The sequence below is a fragment of the Delphinapterus leucas genome, chromosome 19 (genome assembly GCF_059928025.1).
Source record: "Delphinapterus leucas isolate spDelLeu-1000000601 "Yukka" chromosome 19, BTC_Dleu_Yukka2, whole genome shotgun sequence".
Classification (NCBI taxonomy): domain Eukaryota; kingdom Metazoa; phylum Chordata; class Mammalia; order Artiodactyla; family Monodontidae; genus Delphinapterus; species Delphinapterus leucas.
The window spans coordinates 63,855,411-63,878,522 of NC_143147.1; the positions used below are offsets into that span (position 1 = coordinate 63,855,411).

General features: G+C 60.2%; 1 protein-coding gene across 3 annotated transcripts in view; it reads right to left on the minus strand.

Moving 5' to 3' along the window:
- Window positions 1–1,385: 1,385 nt before the first annotated feature.
- The window catches only part of SLC38A12 (solute carrier family 38 member 12), a 58,334-nt gene continuing 36,607 nt past the window's right edge, over window positions 1,386–23,112 (minus strand). For 2 of the 3 annotated variants that reach the window (XM_022589694.2, XM_022589693.2), the window contains exons 9-10: window positions 19,219–19,312; window positions 2,775–4,805 (exon numbers count right to left, since the gene is read on the minus strand). In XM_022589694.2, the coding sequence (XP_022445402.2) occupies window positions 4,045–4,805; window positions 19,219–19,312 (855 nt within the window). In that variant the 3' untranslated portion in view covers window positions 2,775–4,044. Of the gene's footprint in view, window positions 2,570–2,774; window positions 4,806–19,218; window positions 19,313–23,112 lie in introns of those variants that run through there. The other variant, XM_022589695.3, reaches the window with a different exon arrangement.

Below are 23,112 nucleotides of genomic sequence, written 5' to 3' on the forward strand. Positions count from 1 at the left end.
GGGGGCAGGAAGGATGCCTCCTGCCCCTCTGCGGGAGGACCGAGGAAGGGTCCTGCATTATCAAGGGGAGGACAGAGAGCCTGGCAGGGGAGGAGGGGGCCGGCTGTGTGGGAGAGTGAAGCCACAGATGTTCAGTCATCACACACAAGGGTGTGACAGTGTAGCACAGCCAGCTGAACCCAGACACCAGATACCCAAATGCTGTTTTTTTTTGTTTTTTGTGGGACACAGGGAGAGGCCTTTGGTCACAACTCAGCAGTAGAAATTTCTACTATCTTTCCCCGTTCCCTCCTGCTGCTGCCATCGCTGTTTCTTCCTCTGTCTTTACTGAGTTCATGGTCCACACCACCTCTTTCCTGGGGCCCGTGTGTGGGGAGGGGGCACGATGCCCTCACTTACGATACTTGAGCTTCAGTCTTGGCTCCAAAACTCCCCAGCCTGGCCTGAGTCTGGCTCTGTGATGGGGGAAGGCTGTCCTTCAGTTTCCTGGGGGTGTTGGGGAACCAGAGACCACCCCCTCCCCAAAGCCCTAAAGAATTCAAGTCCATTTCCCGCCTCTGAATTGTGGCAGGCAGTTGCTAAGAAGCCACTTTGCTCATCAGGAGGCTATGAAACCGGTTAGGTGCCTGAGGACCTAAACCAGGGTCTTCAACGAGTCTAGAGGTATGTGGTACACGTGCAGTATGGCTGGCAAGGGACAAGGGAGCTGGGCATCAGCACCTGAGAGCTTTATTGAACACTTCTGTGTCAGGTACTCAGGACTTTAGCCCCATACAGGTCAGTGATGCAGGTACTATCCTCCCCATGTTACAAAGGACAGGAGGAGAGAGCACGGGCTTTGCTGCCTGCAAGTGGCACGTCCGACTTCTCGGTCTACGCTCTTAACCCGTGAGTTATGCCACCAAGGTCCACGGGGAAAGTGCCCAGCACTGTGCCCGCATACACCAGGCACTAGTAGATGTCACTTTCCCCTTTCTCCAATCGACACCATGAGCCCCAGGCCCTGGGGAGAAGGGATCGTGAAGCTCCCTCCTGCAGCTCTGGATCCTGGTTGCGCAAGAGCCGGGTGTCAGCCCTGATCAGGGATCCGGTCCCTAGACAGGCATGGCCTCAGCCTTCGCTGGCTCAGTGTCACACACACACACCAGGCTCTTCCCCTGGGCTGGTTCCCCATGAGGTGGGGGCAGCCCCTGCCCTCCCCCCACTCTGACTTTAGCCTCTTCCCATTGCTGAGGCCGCTCCTGGCCCCCATCTGGCGGGAACAGGTGTGTGTCTGAGGGCCTGGCGAGGTGCCCGCTGCCCACCTCCCACCACTCGGCAGTGCCTCCCGGCCTGTCACCCGCCATCTGTCCCATCCATAAGCCCGCAGTCATCTCTCTGGCCTCAGGTGAGGGAACAGCCAGGAGCCGCTGGTGCGATGGCACGAGGCTCCAGTGCCTTGGCAGGGAACGAGACAGAGAAGGCTGCCTCCCACCTTGACCTGCCCTGCCCTCGGGGCCAGTCTGGGTCAGTGCGGGTGAATGGCGTCGGGTGGAGCCTGCTGAGTTTATGTTCTTCTCCACAGCGACACTTGTACCTGGGCCAGGTTGGGCTGGCATCCTCTTCTGGTTTCCCCACCACAGACCACAGGGCCCATCGGTAGAACAGAAACCATGACCCAACTGGCCCACCCCCGCAAGCTGATGTAAAAACTCACAGGCGAATGTGCTGCATGGGCAAGGTGAACAAGCCTCACCTGGGAACGTCTAGCTGTCAGGGTCCCCGCGCCCCCTCCCCCAGGCCATCAGCAGTAGAGAGGAAGCTGACCCCATCTGACCTCTAGCACGACAGACAGCAGGCAAACACCAAGGAGCAAAGGAACCCAGTGACGTGGTCCTTCCAGGACCACGGCCAATCACCTCCGGCCAATTCCTTCCAGGACTGTGGTTGCCCAGGTCGGAGGTGGAGGGGAATGCAGCCATCCGGCTCCACTGCTGTGTGGCTCCAGACTGCCCCATAAATCAAACTGGCTTTACCATGCTAGTAAATTTGTGTCCAAAATTTGGATTGGAACCTGAGGCGGTGGGATGATTTAATTTGCTTTGTCCTTAAGCAAGAGGGAATGTAATTGGAGAAGGGTAAGTACAGATGTTTTAATTTTCAGCAAGCAGCCCGGCAGCTTCCGGCGGGGTCCGTGCCACGCGGGGCGGGGCCTCGTGGAGGCCCCCGGCCCCGCCCACCCCGCAAGGCCTCCTGGGAAGCAGCCACGATGGCAAATGGGGAAGAGGCGTCCTTCTTTCACGAGGATGGAAAAATAACAATACGCCGGATGAGCTGTGAGAACTGAAGATGTGCGGCAAAACTGAAGATGTGCGGCAGATCGCGGCCGATTATGACACGGGACTCTCACAGGCCGGGGCTGCCAGGGGGCCATAGGGGAGGGCTGGGGCTGCCTGCGGACTCCCCGTGTTCTTGCAAATCCCATGTCCCCCTGCCCTGAGACCATCGTGGGCCCCAGGAGACCTGGCGTCCTCGCTCTGTCCAAAGTTCAATGACGGTGAGATGCAGGGGGAAGGCCGCAAGGGGTTCCCTGGAGAGAGGAGCAAGGCACTGAAATCAGCGGAGGGAGGGGGAAGGGCCGAGACCCCACCCCAGAGGCTGCTCCTGGCCCAGCTGCTGTGGGCTCCAGGACAAGTGGGCTTAGGCCCAGGGCCGGGGCCACACGAGGGAGGGTCAGGAGGAGCCCCCAGGCCCTGACGCAGGAGAAGGCACATTGAAAATGCAGAGTTCTTTAGGGTCCCATGTGTCTCCGAGGAAGGCTGGCCCAGCAGGTGCATGCATGATTGTTGGGGGGGAGGGGAGCACGTGGAGCTGGTGACGTGCCCAGGAACCTGGCTCTCCTTCCATGGGAATGGTGGCCGGGGCCCCGTCTCACCCCACAGCGCCCAAGGGACATGGAGAGCGTGGACGCTGAGCACGCACAGCTCGGCTCCAAAGGGAGCCACTGTTAGTGTTGGAGCGGGGGCAGGGCCGGGCACTCCCACAGCTGTGCTTTATTCAGACTGAAATGTAGATGGTTAGGGTTTTGCTAGAGTCTGTGTATGGGTTCTAAGGGTTTTTTCTGTAAGGTAAGAGCTTCTGCTCCATGTGCTGGGGGGGGGGGCAGGCCCGACCTCTCTCACAGGGTGGGAACCACGGGCTCCATGCCCGGGGTGCTCCCAGGCCACTGTGGTGACAGCTGGGGGTAGCTCCCCTCTGGTGGCCCTTGTACGCTGCTCCCCCCCGCACCCCCCGCAGGAAGCCTGAGGCGCCCTTTCAGGGGTCGAGAGCTCTGGGCTTTAAACCCCGTGCGTGGGCTGCTGTGCCCGTGTGGAAAGGCTGCTCCCACCCGCTGCTCTGGAGTCATCATGGGCTCCGAAGCCCAGGACAGGAGCTGGCACCTCCCAGCTCTGGTCTGGGGACCCTGGTGCCAAGTAGCACTTATGGTCCTTGTTGTCAGCTGGCCAGGCACTCCCCTAGGAGAGGCACTCGGCACCTCCAGGCCCGGTGGGAAGGTGAGCCCTGCCAGGCCCAGTGGAGAGGAGGGGTAGGACCTGGGGTTGCCCTAATGGAGATTTCCCAGACAAGGATGCGGGAGGGACTGGGAGAGCGGGGTAAGGGGTGGGGGGGACACGTGTCTGGCATAGTGGCAGTGCCAGCACTGCGTCTCCACCCTTCCGGGGGAAGAGCCCGCCCTGGTGGTGGAGTGTGTGAAAGCAGAGGGCTCGATCCCAGTAACCAGTCCTAGAATCTAGGAGCAGCCGTGTGCCCGGTTGTGGGACTCGGCTGGCTGGGGGCAGCCCCAGCACGAGGACCTGGAGGAGGGTGACCCCGGCAAGTGAGGCGAGGTGCAGACTGTGCGGAATCCTGGGTGGGGGAGCCCCCCAGCTGGAGGCGTGGAGGGTACCCTCCAAGAGCCCGGGCCTTGCCTGCCCCACGGACACCTGGGAGGCAACTAGCCCTTGGCTCTGCCAGCGGGGAGGGCGGGGGGGCCCCACCCCTCTCGTCACCAGACTTGTCCTGCCATCAGAGCTTAGTCTCGCTGAGGACGATGTTGGCGGTGACAAAGAAGAAGCAGGAGAAAGCCCAGAGCAGCACAAAGCCCACCCAGAAGGTGCGGCGGAAAGGGGACCCGTGCTTGTTGACGGTCCCGTAGCCGAAGGCCAGCTGGGTGTCCTTGCGGCAGAGGTACACCAGGAAGGCGGGGATGACGTACTGGATGCCCGTGCCCGCGTAGGCCCCCGTGATGCCCACCAGGGACTCCAGGTCGTGTGTGCAGAAGGCCACCAGCACAGGGGGCAGCAGGGTGATGGTGGGGAACACCACGTGGTCCACCACCCAGGGGTATGTGCCCCCCTCTCGGTGGAAAAGTGTCTTCCAGTTGTTGCGCAGTGTCACGGCGATGATGGGGAAGTTGGTGCTGATGGTGAAGACGGGGAAGAGGCCCAGGAAGAAGCGCACGGCGGCCAGGCCCACGACGTCGCAGCGTGCAAAGTTGAGGGTGTACATGTCCAGGAGGCTGTCACCACGGAAGCAGAAGATGGCGGTGAAGGAGAGGAGGCCGTAGAAAGCCAGGATCAGCACGTAGTCCAAGAAGACCAGGCGTGTGAGGTGGCGCTTGGAGGAGATGGGGGTGATGAGGGACGGCAGGGAGTGCTGGCTCATGAAGGAGTAGATGCACACGCCGAACAGGTTCCGGACGCCGGAGAAGTCGGCCAGCGGCGGGCGCCCCTCCCCACGCCCATGTCCGATGCGCACCAGGGCCAGCACGATCATGATGGCGAAAGCTGGAAACAGGAGGGGAGTGAGTCAGGGAAGGAGAGGCAGACCTACCTGGGACAGCCTCTGGTCTGGGGGCACCTGCCGAGGGACCCGAGCCCCATGAGAGAGAACCTGCGGGTTCTGCTAGAGTCTGTGGATGGGTTCTAAGGGTTAAATTCCTGTGGCCGTGAGGGTCACACTCTGGGGCAGGTCAGCAGTGGCCGCTGCTGTCGGGGACATGCCGTGCACGCCCACGCCAGCAGGTGAGGGAAGGTGTCTGGGGGTGAGGGCCGGGCATGACGGGGGCTGCGCAGGGAGATCGGCAGCGGAGCCACCCCGCTGTCTTCTCAGAGGAGCGCAGGCTCCTGGCCAGGCGCTTCCCGGCTCCCTGACCGGCCCCAGGGGTCTGGGGGTTGGGGGGCTTCCTGCCAGCTTCCTGACTCTCCTTTGGTTTCAAGAATGTGTGTCTGAGGAGCAGGGGCGGAGGCACGGAGCACTTGGGAGGAGGTGTCCTCCTGGGCCAGGGCATCTGCCAGGGACAGCTAAGGGGCGGCAGTGAAGAGCGCGGGCAGCCCCGAGCGGAGGCAGGCACCCAGGGGCCAACACCGGGAAGGAAGGTACCTGGGCTCACTCGAGGGAAGAAATGGCACCAAAGCTCAAGGATCGTGGGAGCTGAGTCCAAGGCTGGAGGCCAAGGGCATGTGGCTCTGTTCTCCTGGGCCTGGTGGCACAGGTAGGAGGCACAGAAGTACAGGGAGTAACTCTGACCTGGCTTTGCTGCAGAAGCGGTAGGGGACCCACGATCTATCTGTTCAGAGCAAACAGAGCTCCAGGCCAGCTGCACCTCTTACAGCGGCCCTCCTGTGGGTCTCATACCCAGAGCCGGGCTTCCCAGCCGCTGCTCCCAGCAGACAGACATACTTCCAGATCCAGCAGCCTCTCTCTGAGTCTCTGGCTTCTTGCATCTGTTATCCAGATCTCCCAGAACTGCCACCCTTAGCCACTCGGCACACGCAGGGACCACCGGTGTCCCTGTCTCCAGCGTTGGAGTCCAGAAACCGCTGCTGTCTCTGTTCAGACCAGACCTGACAGCCCCTCCAGCCCGGGCCCCCATCGCTCAGGTAAAGCCCACGACACCTGACATTTCTCGGGGAGTGACGCAGGCGAGCGTGAAGGAACAGTGGCTGAAGAGACTGCCTGCCAGCCCATGGGAAGCTCAGGGCTCCTCCCGAGTGGGAGGCTGGGGGTCTCCCCACTGTCCCCTCGGGCCACGTCATACCCTCCCCGCTCCCTGGAAGGAAGAGGCCTTTCTTCCAGGATTCACGGGAAGCCAGACCAATGTTTTCCCACAATGACACTTGGAAGTGGGCTCAACGGAAATGTCATCTGTCACTTCTCGTCAGAGCTGCTGACACTGCTGCGGACAGGATCGGGGGAGGGGAGCACGGGAACAGGCCTGTGGAAACTGCCGATAAAGACGATCATTTGTTTCTGATGCTCTCATCCGACTCCGGCCCTGCCGCTCCTGATTCCGAGGGCCCCACGACGGAGGGGCGTCACAAATCCCACCAGCTGTGGTCAGTCAAGGGGCAAGCGGTGACCCAGTCCCTCCCAGAGGAGCTGCCTCTGGCTGAACCCTCTCGGGCCCGGGACAGGACACCCCGTGAGGGCCTCCCTGTTTCCTCGGGGACGCTCAGGACCCTGGCAGTCTGGCTCGTCACATTTCTCAGGGTGGGTGCAGGAGGGGTGTGCGGGCCAGAGATCTGTGTGGCAGAACCGCACCCAGGAAGTGCACTGGGGCAGGGTGTGAGGGCAGCACCCAGGGGAGACGGTGGACGGGGTGGAGGCGGAGTCCCCCGTGTGCCAGGCAGTCTGTCCTGGGCCGGAAAGGGTTACGAAGCAGAGCTGAGCGGGCGGGCCGCCTGCCGATTAGCTGTTCACGAGGCTGCAGCTGGCGCCTCTGCCAGCAGAGGTGGGCCACCAGGGTCGGGGCAAAGGGGGCAGCTGCTGTAAGACAAGAGCTCGATCCTGTCGTGCCGCTAGCGGAGTGTCCCCCGGTGACCCGGCGCTACTCCTGGCCCAGGCCGAGGCCAGCGCGGACTGGCAAAGAGGCAAGTGGGGAAATCCTGTCTGTTGCTCGGCCACGGGGCCCTGGGTCTGGTGGGCGTGGAGGAGGCAGGGAGAAGTTGGCTGTTGGGACATGAGCTCATCACTGCTGCCTGCAGCTGGGATGCTGGCTGAGCTGATGCTTCTCTGCTCATCTCCTCAACCCTACATCTCCAAGAGGCTGTAAGAAACGCAGGCAGAAACTGGCTCGCTGACTTCAAGGCGAGCTGTCTGGCCAGCCCTGACCGGCAGCTCTGACCTTGAGGGAGGGGTCCTGGCACCAGGGCCGCCCGGCCCTACCCTCTGGACCACAGTCCTCTGCTCCCGGCCCTTCCCTCCACGCATTGCCGGGGAAGCAGAGTTCAACAGCCATCTCCTAAGATTGATCGTCCCGTCCCTGGGAGATAGCTGCTCCAAAAACTCATTAGGTCTGATAATAAATCAAGATGAAATGAGGATGACAGGTTGTGAGCGACAAACGCAGCCAGGAAGTTCGGCAGAGAGCAGGGCTCTCAGTGCACACAGGATGCCCAGGGCTCGGGCGCGGCCACTGGCAGCTCGCGCCACCTGGTCGCGGCCGTGTGGGAGGCGGGGGTGGCCGCTTGGGAGAGGGGGACAGGGCGCGAGCAGTCCTGACGTCTGGGTGAGCAGGCCTCACAGTTCCCCGAGGGCAGGGCGGGCTGGGCTTCTCTCTGAGCCTCACGGGGGCCGTGCTCAGGGAGCCCACGTGACGGACAGGGTAGCAGTCCGCATCCACCTGCATCCACCCGCATCCTGCACCGGAGTCATGCTCCAAGGGGTGAGGAGGTGCAGCGAGCTGCTGGGGACGATGCTGTGGGGGGAGGGGGGAGGGCCTGACACATGTCACACGAGGAGTGGCTGACGGCCTCGGAAGATGCAGCTGCCAGGTGACGTGGGGGATCAGGAGACCTCTTTTTTAATATCTGCGGTAACAGCCCACGTAAGAACAACTGCGCTTGTTTTGTGTGGCTCAAGGGGCTCACCAGGACCATTCGTTCATTCGTTCATTCAGCAAGGATGTACTGAGAGCCCACCGTGCAGATACTATTCTGGGCATCTGGGGATGGCGCTCTGAGCCAGCAGTTACGGTCCTGCAGGCAGTAAAACCCAGTCCAGGGGGCCACCGGGTGGAACTTACAGGACACAAATTACTACCACGGAAAGAACTGCCTAACAGCCACATGAGCTGCGGAGGGGCAGGGGGGCAGATGGGGAGATCCCTGTCTCGGGACGTCCAAGCCCAGGGAAGAAGACCTGGGGGTCACAGGGGAACCGGGCGCCAGAGCCAACCTGGAAGAACGTGGCTGCTGTCCCCCTCGCGGCGCAGGAGGGGAGGAGCAGCCCGATGAGGGTGGCGACAGGGGGTCGGGGCCCCGGGACTTCACCGCTTCCGCCCAGCATATCGATCCACCTGGAGCTGCTCTCCGCTCTCCCCACATGTGCTGCCTTGGGAGGGAGGGAGAGAGACAGGAGGGGAGGCAAGTCCTAATCTCGGTACAAATCCTGAGCCCTGAGGGCACTGCTTAGAGGAGACATCTTTCCCCCTCCTTTTCTGAGGAGGTCAGGTTAAAATGAAAATTTACATCAGGAACGGCCCTCCAGCACAGGCACGTCGGGGGTGACAGTATCAGGATGGTGGCAGGTCAGTGGGGTCATGTCAGTACTAGCTTTCTGTCCTGGGGGCGTCAGCAGCCTCAAGGATGGAGGTCAAGGTCGTATTTTATGTCAAGATGCATTCTCACGACATTTAATGAGTCATGCATGAGTTCCCTTGCGCGGTCAGAGGAGAAGCACCGCTGTCCACGGAGGCCCCCTGCCCCTCCCCCCTTCTTTGTGAGCTGGAGTCAGATGAGGAGCCCCAGCTGGGAGCTGTCTTGCCTCACGGCTCTCTGTCTGTCTGACCTCAGAGCCTCTCTCCTCTGCAGAGTTGGGCCGCTGAGCCGACACCCTCTGAACTCCTGCCAAAGGGTAAAGGTGGTCCAGACTTATAAGGGGATGAGAGTGAAAAGACAGACGACCGCGAATCTGGACTGCTTCGGCCTCTCCTGGTTCCTCCCTTTGCTCTCCCGGACCCCCTCCACCCTGGGGCCTCGGCTGCATAAAGAGGTGAACTGGCCCAGACCTCACAGGAGTCGGAGCTGACTCGTTCTTGGGGCCAAGTGGAGATGGGCAGGGGTCTGAGGTCTGGGTCCGGGGCTCTGGGAGTCCAACCAGTGGCCCCAGTATGCCTGTCTTGGGGCTGTGGGTTAAGGCAGAGATCAGAGTGGTCAGCAGCCAGTCCCAGCCTTCGTGCACTGGAACCCAGCCCTGGGTGGGTTGCGCTGGCGCTGGAGAGGGGAGAGTTCCTTCCGGACCTCTGCCTTGGCCTCTGGGCTGTGGTGGGGCTCTCCCAAGCACTTGGAGTGGCGGTGAGGCTATGCAGAGCTCCGCCTTCCTTACAGAATTCTGGGGTCGGTGTGGGGCTGGCATGAGCCGGGCCACCTGCCTGAGCATCACGGGAGTTGGGGAGCTCGGGCCAAGACTCTCCCTGCCTGGAGGAGGGCAGGGCAGAGCTCTCCCAGGAGCCCCCTGCCCCGCGCCCCCCATTAGGCTGTCACGCTGACACTGTGATAATGGGACACGGGATCCCTCATGATGGTTTTACCATTCCGCTCCTTCTCCAAGACTGGCTTTGCAATTATGCATGGGCTACCTCTGGGCATGCTGAGTGCCTCTGAGGGCCCTCCTAGCAGGTGGCAGTAAAACCCTCGAGCTCTGAAGGAGAAGCACGCGCAGCTGTGCTGTCCACCAGGGCAGCCATGAGCCACATGGGGCTCCAGAGTGCCTGAGTGCGGCCGGCCCAAAACGAGCCTTGCTGAAGCCTAAAACGCACCTCGGATCTCAGAGACTCGGCGTGAAAAACGAAGGCGACCTAGCTCATTCATCATTTTCTCATATTGGTTCCATGTTGAGAAGGTATTTTTGATATCTTAGGTTGGATAAGCATATTATTAAAATTAATTAAATGTTCAGATGTGACTGCCACACAACTGAAAAGTCCCCAGTTGGCTCGCATTATATTTTGATGAGGCAACGTGGGTTTACTGGGACCGTGTGCTCCGTGGCGGTGAGGGAAGCACCTGACCTGTTGGGAATCAGAAAGATCTCTGCCCCCTGCCCCCAACCTCGGCCCAGGTCTCCTCACTGTAGCCCTCGGTCACCTGCCCTGAATTGCACAAGACACCTGAAACCTAGGCCTGAGGTGTGATACTGGGCCAGCCTTTAAAAAGCTAAAGGGAAAATGGGCTATCAGTTCCCTGGGCTGTGCCCACCAGGGCGACCTGCCCTACAGAGGGAAGGCACTGCTGGGTGGGGCTGGGCAAGTGGCCTGTGGTCCTGGGTCATCGAGTCAGAGGGACATTCTGGTGGGGGTTCGAGCTGGAACAGAGCTTCTCTGGAACACAGGAGGGCTCTGCCCAGTGGCCCGTGCCCGGCCCTGACCCCTCCTGTGTCCTCTGCAGGCACTGGAAGGAACACAGCTGTCACGGAGGAGGGGGACACATGTCCACTAAGGCCAGATCCCTCATCCTTAGTCCCTGAGGGCCCCGGAGCACACATATATGTGAAGCTGTGATTAACAGCCAACGGCGAAGCTGATGGACTCCTCCCAGTGGAGCCCCGGGGCCCGTGCCAGCAGCCCCGGGCCCTCCCCACAAGCCAGCCCTGCAGCATGCCTCGCCCGGGTGGGCCTGCTTCCTGGGGAGCCACCTAACCCCCTGAGCTCTGGACCGGCCCTGATGCTGACCCCAGACACCTTGCTGTTTTCGGAGCCCTGTAGGTGGCTCTGCTCTGACACGTGCGAGGTGGAGGCCACCTGTCAAGGCGGCTGTCAGGAGGATGGCGCTCTCTTCTCCAAGAAGGGGATCAACATGCCAGGGCTGATGCTAATGAACGGCCGTGGGTACCCATCCAGGCTCGGGCACTGGCGCTCCAGGCTGGGAGCTGGATCCGGGGGAGGATCCAGCACCAGCTTCCTTCTTCACCACCGCACTGTCCTCAGAGGTGCTGGGGCATGCATGTGTCTCTCCTTAGGCTGGGTCATCAGAGCTGGGCCAGGGCCTCCCGAGATTCAGGAGAGCTGGGAGGAACTGATAGGGTAACGTCAGCCTGAGCTGAGAACCACTGAAAACCAAGCAGTTGCTCGGCCCTAAATGTGGGCGCAGGCGGCTGTGTAACCATTCCTTAAAGAATAGGACCGACTGTGAACAGAGAGCCACTGGGCAGGCTCACAAGACCCACAGGCCAGGGGTGTGAGTGGCAGCTCACCTCGCGAAGCTCTAACCCCTTGGAAAGAGCAGGAGAGAGGGAGAGAGGTGGCCGCTGCCCTTCTTCTAAACAAGCTTAAGTTCCCAAGTTACTCTGGGCTCAACTCCTGATTCTGCCACCGAACTGTGTGATCCCGGGGCAGTCACTTAACTTCTCAGTGCCCCTGTTCCGTCACCTTTAAAAAGGGGGATGCTCGTGGGTGCTGGGAGGATGGAATAAGCTGGTACAATAAAGAACAGGGGCAGGGCCTGGCCCACAGCAGTCGCTCAGAAACGTGTCAGTCCCTTTTATTGTCGCAAAAACCTGACTTCCCACCCGGAAAGCCCAGGCAAGCAGGAAACCTTGTCAATACCGAGTTCTCCCCTAATTCTCCTTTTGCTCCAAGGAGGGTACTGGGGTCATCCTCGTGACCCCAGCCGGGTGGAGCCGCAGCCATGACCCTTCCCTGCTGAGCGTCTCTGGCCCAGGGGTCAGCTAGTCTTTGGGGCTCTGGGGGTCAGGAGGACCCCAGGCAGGCTGCTCATATCTGCTCTGTGAATCAGAGACACCTCCTCTCCCTCCACTGAAGGCCACACAAGGCTAAGCCGTCCCCTCCACCTGTCATCTGGGGGGAGTCGGCGGCATGTGCTCTCTGTAGGGGGCTGGGCGAGACCGGAAAGGAATTCTGTTCGGGTTCTTTGGTGCTCACGTTCATCCATCCTTCCTCTGTCATCACCCTCCCACCTGAGCACAGGCTGTGGTCGGGGTGGGGCCTCCTTTCATGCTCCGAGAAGACAGGACACACTCCATCTCTGGCTGGGAGGGGCTCCCTCTGGGGAGAAGGGAAAGCTCCCCGTGCAGATGCACTCGGCTCCAGAAGCATCTTGGCCCTGGGTCGCATTTCATGTCAGGTCGATGAGACATTCTGTGATTGCTGCCCTTGCAAAAAAAGTCACCTGGGTTTCCACTGAAGGGAGGGAATTCAAAGCCAATCAGACTACCCTCCCATGCAGGGTCAGCCCCCGTGGTTTCTGGAGGATTCTAGCTCTGTAGTTGCCGTCGTCGTCGTCGTCATCATGGAGGCAGAAGAGAAGGATGTTTACATAATCAACTTACGGGACTGAGATTCTACTCCAGAAGGACTCAGGGCAAAGCCTCCCCACCTCCAAGTGTGTCAGGAGGCGCAGGTCGTTGATAAAGGGCAGGTATTTGAGTCTCTGAAGCAATCAAGTCTCAAGTACGAAATCAAGAGTTCTGGCCTTTTCATCCTTCAACTTTCCACACTCTCAAGGCATGGCAAGTGGCGCCTGGGACGGCAGGCTCTCAGTTCTTCATTCTTAAGCTGTCAGAGCCAGCTCCATTTGTAATCGCTGGGAAAGCGCACCCGAGTGCCCTCTGGCTGCTGGTGGACTGATCTCCTTCCCAGAGACTGGAAATATAAAACTTCCACACCGTCACCTTTCCTGAAGGCCGCTCAGTCCTTTCTTAACCCTTTCTTCTTGCCACTGTCCCCCCTTCTGATTTGTATGTCGAAGCCCTAATCCTCAATGTGACTGTATTTGGGGACAGGGCCTCTAGACAGGTTAGATGAAGTCGTAAGGGCGGACCCTAATCTGATGGGATACGTAAACTTTTAAGAAGAGAAAGAGACACCAGAGTACGTGCTCTCTCTCTGCACACACGGAGGAAAAGCCATGTGAGGACACGGTGAGAAGGCGGCCGTCTACAAGCCAGGGAGGGAGGCCTCACCAGAAACCAACCCTGACAGCACCTTGATCTTGGGCTTCTAGCCCCCAGCGCTGAAAAATTAAATTTCTGCTGTTTAAGCCACCCAGCCCATGGTATTTTACAGTAGCCTGAGCTAAGACAGCTGTCATGCAGTGGCTGGATGCCGAGAGAAAACAGGAAGGCGAGGAAGAGGAGAGGCAGTATTGTGATAGGGGCGTTGGGTTGCCCTGGTCTGAATGTAAACCCCGGAGCTCCAGGGTTGCCCTGGGCCACACTAGCTCTGTAGACCGATATGGCTGCCTGACCTGGCTGCCTGCCTGGGGTTCACCCTGGCTCGTGTGCAGCCTGATTCCGAGCAGAGGCGAGCCTGTAACCATCAGTGTCCGTCAGACACCTCGCCCCGCGTGGGCCTCACCCTCCCTTCCCTTGCCAGAGTCCAGGCAGCTGGCCTGCTAACCTCCTGGTGGAACAGGAGTCCCTGCCTGATGGCCGGGCCAGCACACATGTCAGCCACACGCAGAGCAGAGCTGCTGACAACACAGGCCACTCAGAGGGGACGTGCGGCCGGGAGAGCCACGGCCTCTGCTTGGGGCCCAGCGGAGCTCTCAGGTCAGTCCTGCCGCTAATGAAAGGGGTCACTTGATGACACGTGGCTGGCCCTTCAGCAGACTTTGATTAGGTGTCCGCTCGACCCTGAAAGCCTTAAGACAGAACCCTCCAGTCCCTCTTCTTTCAACTGACCTTTGAGTCTGCAGAGAGGACTTTCAGAAAACCAAGAACAAAATAAGACTGAAATGAAACGTACATAAAAAGGTTTTCCTGGATTCCCTCCACTGGCTGTGTAACGAGGGAAAGCCGGACCCTTAATGGCCCAGGAAAGCCCTGGACAGTGGCCCAGAGAGAGGGTAGGTAGGGCAGCAGCAAAGGCTCAGGACAAAGGCTGGCTGGAAGGTCAGAGGGGGGCCCATGTGCTACCGTCCTTAGGGAGCGAGGGTCCTTCCTGGCCCCCCGAGGAGCACCAGTTGAGAGTGAGGGGACAGCAGTGAGCGACCCTGAAGGAATTCAAACGCTGAGCTGGCTTGCTGAGCCAACAGGATGTGGGGAACAGATGGCTCAGACATAGAAGACCCCTGGCTGCTGGTGGTGACAGATCAGAGCAGTCCCACCAGGAGACACTCAGCTGAGATCAGTCATAGATCCGTGGGGGAAGAGGCCACACGGCCACAGATCATTCTGGGGACAGGTAAAACCTGAGCCCTTATGTTCCCAGGTGATGGTCTCCTCCTGGGGACCTTCTGCCACTCGGGCTACCACCACCGGCTCCCACCTCTCCCTGCTGGCTCGGTCTGGAAGACAAATCTGGGGCACCAGCCAGGGAAGGTGGGGCGCGCGGGGCCAAGACAATTCACGAGGCAGGCTCAAGTTTCTCCACCAACAGTCGGGGAGGACGGCGCCTGACCCACTTTGAAGGGAGCACAGAGATGGGAATAACGTGCATGGTGCTCTGAATACACAATCGGAGGGAAGGCAGCCCTGCGGGTCCCTGACAACCCAGACGGAAGAGGGCTGTCCTGAGCCAGAGCTGCCTTTATTAGAAAGAATCGTTTTTTTAACACCACCAAATGGGGAGCCCCGAGCCGAGCCAGCTGTTCATGTCCCTGAGTGGGAGGCGTCTGCAGGGGCGGGGGTGGGGGGGCTGGTAACGGGAGTGAAGTGATGGTGCTGCCGCAGCCCCTTCCATCCTGAGAGCTCCCTGCTGGGCGGCCCAGGTAGAACAGTCCACAGCGGCCCATTTCGTGGTTTAGGGCTCCAGGCTCTGGCGCCACCGCTGCCGGGCCTGTGGACATGAAGGACAGAACGGTCGTCGGCGTCTCCTAAGTGTCCCTGGTCGACCTACGGCTGACAGTGAGAGCTGGGAGTCAGGAGGAAGCCCAGCCTCTCTGTGAGGTGGGCCTGCGTCTCATTTCTCTTGGGCTCAGGCTTCCTTGAAGACGATGGGGGTGGAGGCTGGTGGGGGCAGGGAGGCTCCCTGCCCGGTGTTCCCCAGGTACACACAGTGCTGGGGTGGGGCAGAGGGGAGGCCATACGGAGGCAGCCGGCGATGCTCCAAGGTCTCTCCGGGGACCATCCAGCGACACAGCTCTTTCTGCGGGTGGCTTGGGCCACGTCTCTGATCTCCGGGCCAGCCCCAAGGGAGGCTCACTCTGAGGCCACTCCCAGGACGCAGTGGCCGGAGACGCCAATGGCAGGGCCGCGCACGGGGCTGGCGTCTGGATGCTGACCCGCTGCTGAGCACTCTGCCAATAGTGCTTTTCACACAGTCCCAATTCATCTTCCGGCCTTCGCCACCGCCCGACAGGGAGCCTGGCCCATCAGTGCACACCGGCGACGGATACCGGCCGACCTGCGCACCTGGGCCGGAGCCGAGTGTTCAGGAACCAGTGGACGGCACGGGGGGCAGGTCAGGGAGTCTGCTGAGGCCTGAACAAGTTTCACCTGCCGGGACGGCAATCGATCGCTCTCGTCCACACAAATTCAGGGGCATTTGCAAACCGGGTCTCCCAGACTCAGCAGCCTGGTCTCCCCAGAACTTATTTGAGCAGCAAAAGACACGAAGCGATGCTGGCGCGTGTCAGACACGTTCTGACATTTTCCCGACAAGCGGCTGTTTGCAACGGCCGTCCAACTTGTAGATCCCGTGCTGGCAGCACCAGGGGCTTCTGGCGGAGGGCATGGTGAACACCCTGGAGGAACCAGTTTAAAGGCTTCCCTGTTTGTCTGGAGCTCCGGGGGCCCCTGCTCGGGGTGGGGTTCCTGCAAGTCTGCCCCAGCCTCATTTCAACAGATGGCAGAACAAATTCCTAATTACGCACAAGAACGTTTCCGGCCGGCTCAGCACGTTTATTTATGATTTTCCGGTCCCTTTGGTGCTCATTCTTCCCTTTTGTCTTCCTAGAACCCAAGCCAGCTTATTGCCACCCTGAGCTCCCCGCTCGGCTCTCTTGGACAGTCTGGGCCCTAATCTGGGCGGTGGGAAGAGGCAGGGTGCGTGGGAAGGAGGGAGGTCGGGGTGGGGCACGGCCGCACCCCTGCCGTTCAGAAGCAAAATGAAGAGGGAGCTCATTGCAAACTGACAACTTGGCGCAAACTTGAGAGGGCTAACGGGGCCTTGGTGCTCACTGCCTTTGGAGGAGTTCTAGAAAAATCACCTGGGGTCAGCTGGGGCCAGAGGAGACACCCCCCTGGGATGTCCCATGGGCGGGGCGCGCTCCCTCCCACAGCGGGGCTGCCTGGGGGCTCCCCGGCTTCCACAATCTCCACTCCCTGCCCCCGCTCCTGCTGCCGCCTGCTGCCTGGGGTCAGGACCAGGGAAACTCCTTCCACCAGGTCTACAAAGGAAAACGCCCAGGTGTCTCCACCGCCCCAGGCTGGGAACTGAACCCCGGGTTCAACTACATGTTAGAGAGTTGACTTCACTGGCCGATTTGTCTTCCACTTGAGAGGGCTTTGTGTCAGAGACGGGTCTACTTCCCGAGCCCAGAGGCCCGAGTCCCTCACGGAGACAAACGGCTGGTCTGTGTTGTCACCCACAGCAGCGCCTCGGGGAGAAGGTCCGCGGAGAGGCTACTGCCGCTTGATTATCTCAAGGATCAGAGGGAGCAAAGAGGCGAGTGACTTGCAGAGACAGCCATGTCACCACCAAGACAGGAGCGCGGATGACCTTCACGGGCTGGTCTCCACCTGGCACCCTCTCTCAAGGCCACGGCCGCCTGGCTCTGTCGCACTGCAAGGGCTGCCACCGAGGGCCCATGAAGTTGCAGGCGGGAGACCAGAGGAGTCCCCCTGCAGTCCCCTTGCTGCCCTGTGGGAGGGGGGCTCTGGCTGGGAGGAGAGGCAGGATGGGGTCACCGGGGGCCAGGGTGGCCTGTGTCATGGGAAAGAGCGGCTGAGTTTCTAAAGCAACTGAGCCGCAGGCGACACTCCGTGAGCCCGGTTCTGGAGGACGAGGAAGAGAACTCCAACCGCAGAAGCAGGAAGGGCCGCTCGAGGGGCCTGAGGACCCTGTGGCCAGCTAGCAACGGGAGCTCGGTGCCACCTCTGCGGGTGGGAGCTGGGTCTGACCTGAGCCTGGGGGCACCTGGCATCCTGTGCCCAGACAATCGCTCTCTATTTACCATCAGCCTCCTCCACTCCTTCTTACAACCTTCTCCCTTTTAACAAATGCATCGCTCACCAGATGCGTCGTGCTAAACAGGCCCCAGGTGCTATGGAAGCCATTAACTGTCATTATCCAGAAGGCTCCCCGCGTGGGCTGACGGGGAATCCGTCATGTCAGCTACAGCACGTCGTCCCCTCCACCCCCCACGCCCTGCTCTGTCCCCCCGACGACGGAACCAGCGCTTAACGAGCCCCTTCCACCGCTGATGCGGCAGGTCAAGGACAGCCAAGCCCGAGCTGAGCAGGGGCCAGACCTCCAGGACGTGGGGACCCGACTTCAGGGACCGGAGGAGTTGGGGCAACAGAGTTGGGCCAGGGAGCGAGGAGGGAGAACGGTTTTCTCCAAATACAGCTTACCGAGAGAAAACTTTTCCTTCTGGAGATCACCGGGGCTTTCAAATACTTCCTATAAGCGGACTTACAAGGAGAAGATTGGACGGCCAGTAATTGTGATCCCAGTTTTTGGGCACAACCCCTCCTGGTACTCACGGAGGCTCCCTTCCAGCTTCTTACCCCGGAGCTAGCGTGATCCTTACGTTCTAAGGAAGGAGTTTGCCTTTTTTTCCCCAGGTGGTCATGTTAGTTTAACCCAGGGCTTTGGAGCTTGTGAATGAAATCTGGGAAGAGCAGCCTATAGGGTCAGACCAACTGGGTGGGGCCGACAAGGACGCCTGCCGCATCCAGGTGTTCCCTCGTCTCAGTTGGACGGTGAAGGGCAGCTCATCGAGCTACAGAGGCCCCAGAGCTCACACACCGGACGGCTCAGTCCTGCTCTCATTTCCTTGTAGGAAGGACCAAGAGTGGGAAGAAGCTACAGGCTGGGGAGTCTGGCTCAAGACAAGGCACTGGCAGACGTCCCCTCAGGGTGGAGCAGGGGCCTTCCTCCTTCGGGAGCTCCTGGGCTGGAGGCTGCCTGCCCCGTCCTTGAGCTGCAGCGCCTGCCTCTGCAGGGGAGGGGCTGGGCTGGATGACCTGGCACCTTCCAAATGGAGATGCACCAGGACTCCTGGGACGCAGTGGCTCCTTACACTGGGATCTTGGAACCCTGGAGTGAGGGGGTGCCGGGGGCCTAAAGGTGCCAGACTTGCTGGAGACCGTCTGGATCAGAAACTGTCCTGAGCTCGTCACGATCCAGTGCCGGGTGCCAGCACGGAATACGGAGCGACGTGCACCCCGAGTCCTGATCAGGGCGGGTGCAGCAGCGACGGGAGCCGGGCCAGGGGGTCAGGAGCGAGGCCTTCCAACCTCGGGTTCCTTGGGAACCTCTGTGCTGATGGGCAGGGGGGATCCTGGGGAGCACCCCGCAGGGGTCCTGGAGGCCGGGCAGACCCCCTCTGCCAGTCCCGTCAGCCACAACAGCAACAGCATCCATCTTTGTTTTTAGACCAAAGCAGGCGCGCAACTGATCCCAGAGCGCCTGCCGGTGGCGGGGGAGCCGTGACTGCACACCCTCCGGTCACGGGTCCAGGTGGGTCAGCAGCCTGGCCCTTCCGGGTGGCTGGCAGGACAGTGTCGGGGGTGACCAAGCTCCTGGCCGCAGACCTGGTATGGGGGAGAAACCCCCAAGCTCCCCTGAGGATGGTGGCGCTCTCGCTCAGCAGGGTGTCAGACAGCTGGAAGGTACTGCAGATGGGGTGTCTCTTCCCGCCCTGGTGGCCGGGGACGCAGAGGTGGCCACCATGGCCCACGGGGTTCTATGGCTGTGCCACACGGTGCGCCCAAGAGAGCAAAGAGCAGGCTTCTCCCCCGCCCTGAAGGGGGCTGAGCCTGACCCAGGCCCCCAGGAGACCCGGAGCCCACCTGTGGGTTGCAGGCGGACCTAGCACACTCGGAATCAGCCGTCCAGGGCTGAGCCCCGCCTCTGCTCGCATTACGGGACCTTGAAGTGACCTCTCTTTTTTGGTACTAGATTTCCCTACCAGTAAAAAGGCACAGAGCACCTGCTGCCTCCTGGCCCGCGGGAGTCCACGGAAGCCCTTGCCACGTTGCAGTCCTGGCTGTGAGCTCATGTGGCCGTGGCCCACATGGCTGAGGACAGGAGGGGAGAAAGCGCGTCAGACCCGAGGTGTTTCTCAGACTCACCGATCCATCTCATCAGCGACGTCAGGAGCTGCAGGTACTTGGTCTTCTGGACGTCAAAGAAGGTGAAGGGTCCGAGGAGGAGGGTGAAGACAGCCTGGGGATGAAAACAAGAGTGAGAGGGCGCAGAGACTGCGTGCACACGGCACATCGTGTGTGTGGGGAGGGCACGCCGTTCACGCAGCCCCCGGCCACCCCAGGGCCGGTCCTAACCCAGGTGTGCACCTGGAACGGCAGAGGCTCCCTGGGGTCAGACAGCATCACCTGGTGAGTTCCCAGGGCCAGGGGTGCAATAGAAACTCAGAGCTGTGCTTCTCTGCTGTTCCTCACACTTACTGCCCTGAGGCTATTTTCTAGGCAAATCCGAGGTGACATCCTAGGGACATGGCCCTGCTTGCTTCTCTTCAGCAAGCACTGACTGAAGGGTCGAGGGCCCGGCACTGAGCTGGTGCAAGCACGAGTTAGGAAGATGAGGCTCCAAAACAAACACCAGGCACACCCTGGACCCTCTCGGTTTACTGGGAAGAAAGGACCAGGGGTGGGGTGGGGGACGCACGGGCCCTGATGACGTGGCACAGTGGGAAGGACACCATCCTGGAGGGTTCAGAGGAAAGGATGAATCAGGATGTCGTTCATCATCAACGTCCTGGACTTCGAGAGGAGGGAAAGCCTGGAGAACCACAGCCGGTGGCTCCCCGGGCAAACCCGTCAGAGAGACATCCCGGACCAGGAGAACCACAGCCGGTGGCTCCCCGGGCAAACCCGTCAGAGAGACATACCGGACCAGGAGAACCACAGCCGGTGACTCCCCGGGCAAACCCGTCAGAGAGACATCCCGGACCAGGAGAACCACAGCCGGTGGCTCCCCGGGCAAACCCGTCAGAGAGACATCCTGGACCAGGAAAAGCAGGGGCTACCCCAGGGAGCTGGGAGTGGACAGGGGTAGGGGTGGGAGCCCGGCCAGAGGAGTGGGAGCTGCTGGCACTGGGCCCCTCACTACTCTTCCTCTCTGGAGAACAGGGGAAAGCGAGCGTTTACTTAGGAGGAAGAAAGAGAATCCAAAGCCTGCCTTAGAGAATTGGTCTGTGGGAAATCTGAACCCGCTTTGCAAAGGAAAACGGGGGTAGATGTGGCACTGCAGACACTGGGGCTGGGGCCGAGGGAAGGCGACCTCCACACCAATCGGCTGCTCAGAGAGCAGAGGAATTAGAAGCTGCTGGTTGGAGTTACGATAATGGTACCACTTCCGATCTGCCACTCGGAAGCAGCGGAGGCGTCAGACCTTATTAACATTTACACTGCACCATTTTATCACGTTACTGCTAATGACATTCACCAGAGACGCGGCTGGCTGCGCGAGGCCCGAAAGTGGGCAGTGAATACCTCCTGGCTGCTCGGCCAGGAGCAGGGGGGCTGAGCCCGTCTCTCCCCTCCCTGCCTGCAAGGAAGGCAGGATGTGGGAGAGGCTGTGACCTCTCATCTAAGTAAGTCCATTATCACCGTGAGAATGAATGACAGGAGAGACTAAAGCGCTGCTTAAGGAGAGGTTCTAATTAGCTGGGGTGGGCAAAGCCTCCTGGCAGGCACCCGGGCTGGGAGACTTCGGGAAGGAGCTTGCTCCTGGGGGCTGACAGCCAGCCCTGCTTCTGCTCTGGAAGGAGCAGCGTCTCCATCAGGCGGGGGTGATGGGGGAGCCAGAGGCAAGGGGCTCTCCGGGCAGCCCTCGCCAGTGCCCCTCTGGCCCGAGGACACAGTGAGGTACTGGATCAGAAGCCCTTGGCCGAGCTAGTCTGTATACAGCACCATCAGCAAGTCATTTAGGAAAATTACCACTTAAGGGAAACTTTCCACTGATGAATTTCTCTTTTGAAGGATGGGAGAGGGACACGTCATGTGGAAGAACACGTACAAAGCCGCTTGTCACAAACATTCCCAAACGGCCCTGGCCTGCTAGAAACTGGACTCTGGGGCACCCGGGCCAGAGGTTGGGGACTTTCACCTCTGACCTGCGACGCCCCCTGCTGAAAACACGGTGCTCCAGCTGTGGGTGCTGGACATTTTCTTGGTGGGTGGCTTATGCGGGAGGTCAGATCTGACTTTGGAAGCCTCAAGACTGGGTTTTCGAAGGTTCCGTTGCTTAAAACCAGGGAGATCACAGAACCAGCCGCAGAGGCAGGTGGGGAATTCTGCTGCTGCGGGCTGCATGGGGCCTCCTCGCCAAGAGGGAATCCATCTTCCTCCACCTCCTCGGCAGACGTTCATTTTATAGGACCCGGTAGGATGGGACCCCGCTGAGAGCACCCCTTGCTTAAAGGGACTGAGCACACAGACACACCGCCCAGGGTAGAGTCGGAAGCGTACGCGAGGCGCCCACCGAGTGCCGGGGAGCGTGAGTCAGGCTGAGAACGAGGGTCCGCCGCCCTCTTTCAGATCCAGCTCCGGGACAGCAGGTCTGTCCTCAGGGTGGGGACTGGCGGTGAAGGACTCTTTTGGAAGATTCGGACAACAGGCTGTGATATCTGTGGCTGGACGGCGGCTGGGAAGTGCTTTCTTTCTTTCCGCTCAGGAGCCCAGACTGAACACAGGGCTCGGGAAGGCGCAGGGCCGACAGCCAAACGGCAGCCCTCGCGCGGGGCAGAGCTCATGCAGCGCAGGGAGCCCAGACCGAGACACGGCTCAAGCTGGGGCTAGTTAAGGAACAGGTGTCCTCTGCAAATCAGCTCCTGCCAGACTCAGCATCCGGGGTGGCGAAGGACAGAGGATTCGGCCGCGGCGTGTCTGGCCTCACCGCGGTGTGGATGCGAGGTCTGGGGGACGAAACGGCCCTGGTGGCCCAATGGTCCAGCTGACCAGCCAAGCTTGGCACCTTCTGTTTTCCCTTTTCTTTTACAAAAAGAAGAAATTAAAAGCCGAGAGACAGCCTGTCCTCCTGGGTCTTCTTGTCCAGCCTGTATGACATTATAAATCACCTGGCTCCCGAGCAATTTCCCAACTCCCAAATGCCATTGATTAGTTCAAGTTCGGTCTCTGTTCAAGGACTCTGCGAGCCCGACACATGACAGGAGGCAGGGACACCAACTGCTGTAGCCGAGTGTGCTTCTTTTTTTTCTATAAATTATTTTATTTTATTTATTCATTTTTGGCTGTGTTGGGTCTTCATTGCTGCGCGTGGGCTTTCTCTAGTTGCGGTGAGCGGGGGCTACTCTTCATTGCGGTGTGTGGGCTTCTCACTGCAGTGGCTTCTCTTGTTGCGGAGCACGGGCTCTAGGCGCGTGGGCTTCAGTAGTTGTGGCTCGCAGGCTCTAGAGTGCAGGCTCAGTAGTTGTGGCACACGGGCTTAGTTGCTCTGCGGCATGTGGGATCTTCCCGGACCAGGGCTCAAACCCGTGTCCCCTGCATTGGTGGGTGGTGGATTCTTATCCACTGCACCACCAGGGAAGTCCCGAATGTGTTTCTTTAAAAAAAAAAAAAATAAATAAAAGAACAATTCTTTGGTTTCTAATGAAACCTTCAAACTGGTCACTGGGAGCAAACTCTGAGACAGACCTGGGAGGGGGCAAACGGGGCCGCCCACGTGCCTCTCTCTTCTGGCTGCTGAGTTTAGATGTGCCCTGTGGCAACCCTGCCGGTCCTGACGGACAGGACGCAGCTCACGTCCTCAGGCACGGCCGGCAACGCTTGGCCACGGCTCTTACAGTGTCCCGGTGGCACCGTGATCTTGACACGGAGTCTAGAACTCAATGCTACCTCTCCGCCCACATCCCCAGGCGGGTTAAGGGCACCACCCGCGTCCACCTGCTCCCACTCCAAACTTCCAACTACCCCTGGCCCCTTCCCCACTCTCTGTGCTGACGTCCCATGACTGCTGTAACTCGGTGGCTTAAAACCGCAGGAACG